This window comes from Aptenodytes forsteri, unplaced genomic scaffold (genome assembly GCF_000699145.1).
Source record: "Aptenodytes forsteri isolate BGI_AS27 unplaced genomic scaffold, ASM69914v1 Scaffold106, whole genome shotgun sequence".
Lineage (NCBI taxonomy): Eukaryota > Metazoa > Chordata > Aves > Sphenisciformes > Spheniscidae > Aptenodytes > Aptenodytes forsteri.
In genome coordinates, this window is record NW_008794080.1 from 136,116 (window position 1) to 143,059 (window position 6,944).

Sequence of the window (6,944 nt, forward strand, 5' to 3'; positions counted from 1 at the left end):
AGTATGGGCAACATGGTCAAAATATGTAAGACAGTGTATCTTATGACATTGTTGTTCATTGTTAGGTATCTAACATGTATGTGCATGGATGCAAATGTTTTTTATGTATACAGTTGTAATCATACACACAAATTGTAGTTACAGCTCTAAACAGTATTTGAAGTGTTAGAGATTAACTGTGTTAAAAGATTTCAAGTTATAAGAGCAAAGGTATTCCGTGTAGGTCTTGCTATAAATATTATTTATACTGCATTACTTAAACACTGTTGCTACCTTTGTTTCTGGAAGGTGGATTAAAAACCAATGGGGGACATGGTAATTGCAATTTAAATGGTGAAAAGTTGCAGTTCTGTCATGGCAATTGCTCATTGTTTTGTCTTGGTCCTCTGACATCATTGTCCTTGTCTTTTTCTTGTCTCTGCTTTCCCATTATGCCATTGGCAAGGAGTTGAGAAGTTAGTCCATTACTTCTGTGATAAAGCGTGGTACAGTACAACTTCAGATTTCTTCCCATCTCCTCCTCACGCATTTTCACTGTTGGCTTTTTTGCCCTATGCATGATGCATGTCTATCGGAGATGTGCATGAAGTTCTCAGATTTCTCATTGCTTCACTTTCCTTGTTCCTCAATACTGCAGGGAGGAAAAAGCCTTTCTTTCATTCTACAGAGGAATTAGTATAGGGGATCGAGATGGGGATTGAGGTTAGAGATACAGAATGACCAAAGCAAAACTGAAGGGAATTTTAAAGTAGTGATATTGCAATGAATATCACTGTCATGACCACGTTGATTTAACTTACCAGTATAATATACTTGTCTCAGTTTTCCAACACAAAGCTAATACAATCTCAGTGGTTCAGTAACTGTGTAGTAATGGTAATCCTCTTTGTGGTTTTGTCATTTTGCTCTGGATGATGTAACAGCCAGTTTTACTTGAGAGAAATAAGAGAAAAATCTCTTAAGTTAATGTGGTAGGGACTGTAATTTAGTAATTTTGATTGGTGCATCAATACATGCGAGTCATTGAAGTTCTTACCAGTACAGAAAACTGTTTCTTTGTTGTGTAAAAAGGAGCATGTGCACAAAGCTTTTTGTCTAATGTACCTTCAATTTGGGGAGAACTAATTTTCTTCAGTTATATTGTACTTGAAATGTTTTAGAGTCCAATTTTACATTTTAGGAGCATCCCAAAGGAATGCGGGTGTTTTGTCCACCGGAATATTTTCTTTATGGGACAAAAATAGAAGTCTGGTTAGCGTGACAGTCTACACCAAGTCATGGTCTGTCCCACCCCGAAATATTATCAAAAGTGCACTCAAAGCAATGCAGATGACAAACTTTTTTTAAGACTTCCATGAAATAAAATACTGTGCCTAGAAGGTGGAATGCTTCTTTATCTTTCTATTCCCCCTCCTTCTTGTGATGGAATTCACCAAGTACTAGTCCTTCTACTGGCTGGGGGGGGTAAACTAATAACGGGTCATAATTTATTAAGACTTTCCTAATAAAAGGAAAACTTGTGTATAAGGCAAAGATGTAAGCTGTGGATAAAGATAAGCAGTGTTCAGTGTTAGATACTTTGTGAACTGTTACTTGCATATTTTGGAAGTGGTGTTTTTCTGCTTTCAGTGTCATCTTGAATGTTAATGCATGTAGCAATTTGAAGAGATTAAAATCTGTAATCATGATAATTGGACAGACTTTGGCTAAGTAAAAATACAAAATTAGAAAACAGTACAGTATTTAAAACAACTTGGCAAAGATGATACCGTATCGTCAGTGTCCTCAGAATTCTGAGCATGTAGCTGTTTTCTACCTTTGAATTGCTAACTTTCTGGATATTAAGCTGCTTAGACCTTTTCAGGTTATGAAGGATAGTGAGGAAAATATGTATTTGGCTATTTTTATATTTAAAAATGCAAAATTTTCCAAATGGAAAAGCTCCTAGGAAAATAATACCTAGTTTTTGTCAAAAGAACTCGAAATAGCATTGTCAAAAGTTTTCTTGTTTGCTGTATTTCAGATGGGTTTTGTGTTTAACTCAACTTTCCATACAAATTTGGTTTCTTCTGTAACTTAAAATTTTTCATTTTGCCGATTTAGTATAACTAGGTTTATTTGAGATAAAGTTAGGATTTGTAATGCTCAGATCATATATTTATCTGCATTTTTGAAGACTGGCATTTAGAAACCCTTTCTAGGTGAGGGGAAAAAGTTTTCTGACAATTATTTTTACATATTAGAATTTTACACAATACTGTTTGCTATAAACGTACTAATCTTTTGACTTCAGGTATGATTAGAAAATTTGAATTATTTGTTGGTGTATTTGTATGGCTATCAGGTATATATATTTTTGGTTTCTGCACTCATTTTTAGCAGTTTTATTTTTGCAGGTGAGGTCTCAAATCAATAAATCATTTTGGCTAACATCTGTCTGTCAGCTCCTAAGCTGGAAGAGTAATGACTTTTGTAACCCATTACATAAACGCTGAAAAATGACAAAAATATCTGGAGGATTCATTTTTTTTTAAAAACTGTAACTCTTTTAATGTATTGAATTATTAATTATATTTAGTACTTCCTTCCTGTAGGATTGCTTGGTTAAGAAGAATACACAAAGTTAAGCTAGTTTTGGTCACATAAGGAATAATGTTTTGATACTCATTTGACACCATTTTGAAGGCTTTTTTATCTTTTTTTTTTTTAATTCTCCTCCTCCCTCTTTCCAAAACAGTCGTATTCAGACAACCCAACATATTTGCACTTACCTGTCTATCACATGCTCATGTCACTGGTCCAGCTTAGATATTGCCTTTGCTTACAGGTAGAACCGGTATATTCTAAAGGGAAAAACTGCTAGTAAATAAAAATTAGGTTGAGAAACCTTGATATTTCTCTCATTACCGTTAATTTTTTTTTTTTATGAGGGATTTTGAGGATTCAGTTTTCAGTAGTAATCCTGCCAGGGAAAAGATGAAAAGCTTAAAGAATCCCGAGACATGCTATCGTCCTAGAAATGTAACAGGACTTTGGCATGCACAGTTATCATTACATTCTTCCTGCTGATTCTAAGAAGAGCTAAAAAGACCAGACAAATAATTGGCTTTCTCATTTAGAAGTTGTGAATAGTTCAAGAGACTGACTGAAGTGACATTTTTAGTCAAATCTCTTAAAGACAAACATTGCTTCTTTTTCACTGATTATATTTCTCTAGTAAACAAATATTATAAGCCTGTTGACTATGTACATGCAATTTATCAATTGGTAAGAATTCAAGTAGTGTAGGGATAAGACTAGCTTGTAGTAGTTCAGTTCCTCTCCTTTATAAAGAAAATGAGAAAACCATCGAAACCTGAAACTTGCTAAAACTATAGTTTAGGTTTTAATAGGTTTGGGATTTTGCCATGAATTGCAGAATTTTTAATAATTCTTCCAAGATCTGTTATACAAGTTGCAGGTCTAGGATGTGTTTGTGAAGCTAGTGCATACGTTAATCTTTAAAGTCTTTTCATAGGGAAGAGCAAAGAGAAAATAGAAATGACCCGGAAGAGGTACCAGCAATTCTCTTGTCTGATACTTGTCTGATCAGACATGTATCTTCTGATAAAATGTAAAATCTTCATTAAGTTATCTTTATCCCTTGGTTATCAGTGTAGTAGTATACGATCTCTAGCTTTATGTGTACTCTGTTGTACTGCTTTGTTGAAGATGGTTTCTTTATCAGCCCATTTGAAATCCATTCAAGATAAAAGTTACCTAAGTCTAGTCAGTAGCCTAATTACAACATACCTGTATCAAATTTTCTGACCTTGTTTAAGGCAAGGAAAATGTATTGTAAATTCATGTGGTCCATTAAACTCCTTTCCTGCCTGTACAGTATAGAACATTGATTAAGGGTTTGGGATAGTTAACTTGAGTATGCAGTGAATAGAAATTAAAAGATGGATACAGTCTGATAGCCGTTGCATTTGTTTCTTAAGCACTTGCATCAGAATTGATCAGTACTCATGTGCCACTCTTACGCTGTCCTGCAGATTTAGGTGAAACCATCAACCATGCCTCTTTCATGTTTCTTTTTTAAGCTGATCAGTTTCTTTTTTTGTCTTTACGTTGTTGTGTATTTCAGTGCTAGTATATTTTTTCCACTTAATTTACAAGTCACATTTGTACATGTCCCATGAACCATCCTGTTTTGCCAAAGTCAAAGTTTTGATTTTAAAAAAACAGATACACAGCCCTTATCAAGCATCCAGTCAGCGCACATTGGATTCGGAATGTTATCTGGTGTTTTCTTTGCCTAATATATTGCTGTATTCTTTTCTCTTTAACAGCCTCAAGTACTACAGCCTTCCAGCAGCCTTCCCAGTTCCACAGACCTCGCCCAGGGAAAACTAATAAAAATGCCACATATCGAGGCCCACAGTGAATATCCTAAACATGGTCTGCATGAAAATAGCAATCATCAGAATCAAAATGCTGCAAATGTCTCTCTCACAAATAGCCTGAGTGATGTAAACACTTTGAGCATACAGTTAAACATAAAAGATGAGAATGCATCATATTTGGAAAATTTGAAAAATAAGAATACTGAAGACCCTGGAGAGGTGGCTAGTAATAAAGAAGGTACATTACCACCTCGTTCCTGTTTCCAGACCTCTACGCGAGCTGATGCTAGAGAGGTGCATACTGAATTAGCTGTGAAAGGTCAGCCCTCATTCACAAACCAGGCTTCTTGGCCAAAGACTTTAAGAATCGCAAAGCCCCCAAATGCTTTAGTGCCTCCAACAATGGCCGTTCTTACACAATCTGCAAATCATTCCGCTGCTTTCAAGGAACCTGAGCTTCTACCATCAAGTAGTTCGACTCAGCTACAGCCAACATCTGGTCAGGATAACCTAAAGGGTAAACAGAGTCAGAAAGTGTCTAAACTTCGCCCACCAACTATGTCTTTTGTTAAATCTAAGCAAATGAGCAGTCAGAAATCCACACCAGTATCTGCAGAGCCTCAAAACACCTGTTTGAAGACTAACATCCCAAAGCCACTGGTACAGAGAAAGGAAAATGTGCAAACACAGAATACCGGTTTGCATGCTGGGGATAGTTTACCCTCTAATCGGCATTCCCGCCTCCCTAAACCAAAGACACATTGAGAACATACCTACATCTCATTGAATGATGCCATACATTAAACTACTTCCTGTGTATTGACTGCCTTTGAGGCTGCTCTATCTACAGCCTGCAAATCCTGAGTGAATATTAAAAATATCATCTTTCTTTAGTGTTTGCATACTCCATCCTCGTACGGTCTGAGGCTCATGAGCTTGTGCGGCTTCTCTTGGGAGTGTTTTATTATATCGTAGGTCTGTATTAAAGATTGTATTGCCCAATGATCTTAATAATTAAGCAAATACTGAAGGCTGTGGTGACCACAAATTCCAGAATGCTGCACTATGTGTTTCAGGATGGCAGAAATAATTTCTTACCTCTGTTGATTTATTAGTCAATGAAATTACTATTCAGTTAACTACTTGGTTCTGAGTACTCGTTAGGTTAGAGTGGTGGAAAATTAGACTTACTAGCAGATGTTTTATTGGCCATAATTCTGACTCTGTATTCCAGAGGCCTATGCAAAAATCCTTGTATTTATCATTATCTCAAGACTGAAATATTTAATGTTATTTAATCTGATGGGTTGGGTGCGTTGTGTTCTGATGGGTTGGGTGGGTTGTGTTGTTTTGTTTTGCTGTAATCTGAAGTTGCTCTGTTCTTTATTTATCCCATTTTCACTGTTCACAGACAATAAGCAGATTTCACAGGGTGAAAAGAATCTTCTCTTTTAAACATCATCATTTGTTAAAAAATTGTGGTATGATTTTTATTGTGTTGAATAGACACGTTACCGGGTAGATTGTTGAAACGCAGTGCTAAGGATGCTTGTGCAAAACCTTCCAATACAGGCTCTTATGAATTGATAAGTACGGAGCCTCTGGGAATTAAGGGGTCCATAACACCCATGTCGAGGTTGCACAACATGCATTTTAATTAATATTTTTTAATTTTTATTGTGCTACTTGTATTTATTGGTTTCTGTTTAATATTTGAAAGACTCTAAAGTACCTGACTTGAAATTTTGCACAAACTTTGCCATATATGTAAGGATTTGAAAGTATTTTACAGAATAAAACTTGTATTAAAAAAGCAACTATTTAAAAAAAAAAAAATTAACCCCACTTACTTGCTTTGAGCAATCCTATTATGTCCTAATCCAGAGCTGGTACTCTTAAGAGTTTTTCAGAGATGTGTCTTTTGTTTTTGGGTTTTTTTTCTTAAGAGTTTTTCAGAGATGTGTATTTTGTTTTTGGGTTTTTTTGTAAATTTTTTTTTTGTAATTTCTGAAGAAGTGCATGATAACTGGGAAGGAGCTTTTTGGGGAAATAAAGAAAAAAAAAATTTCTGCTCTCTAGGAGAAGTATTTTTTCTGAAAGTGGTCTGAAATATATGCCCATCATGGTGCAACTAGGGGACCATGACCCACGTGCTGTAAGTTAAATATCCAGTGAAGCTTTCCAGAAACTTAATGTTACGTCCCATCTCCAATTCTTCCCTTCTTTCCCGTCACCGTCTCTTGGATGTTACCAATTGGGGTTTTTTTTTTTCTGTTCTTGAATTGGTTTTAAAATCAGCAGCAGAAGGCTGTTGCAATAACTTTGCTCAAAGTCTGTTCCTGAACAGCGTGTAATGGCAGTAAAATGAAACATAGTGTTCTAGGCTTTGGCTATAGGATGTGGACATATTACAGTATTTTCTTTGAGAGAATTAAAGTGAATAGGTATAGACATTTCATAAGTAAGTTCAGTAATAAACTTCTGTAATATAAGCCATTTAACTAGGGGTCTCCTGATGGAGACCTTAGTTGGATGGGAGAAGGAAAAAATATAAAA

The 6,944-nt window shown here is 35.6% G+C and overlaps 1 protein-coding gene across 4 annotated transcripts in view; it reads left to right on the forward strand.

The window, feature by feature from the left end:
- The window catches only part of CCSER2 (coiled-coil serine rich protein 2), a 78,218-nt gene extending 71,896 nt beyond the window's left edge, over nt 1–6,322 (forward strand). For 2 of the 4 annotated variants that reach the window (XM_009272349.2, XM_009272357.2), the window contains exon 10: nt 4,335–6,322. In XM_009272349.2, the coding sequence (XP_009270624.1) occupies nt 4,335–5,153 (819 nt within the window). In that variant the 3' untranslated portion in view covers nt 5,154–6,322. The remainder of the gene's footprint in view (nt 1–4,334) is intronic. The other 2 variants (XM_009272365.2, XM_009272373.2) reach the window with 2 other exon arrangements.
- The last annotated feature ends 622 nt before the right edge of the window (nt 6,323–6,944 follow it).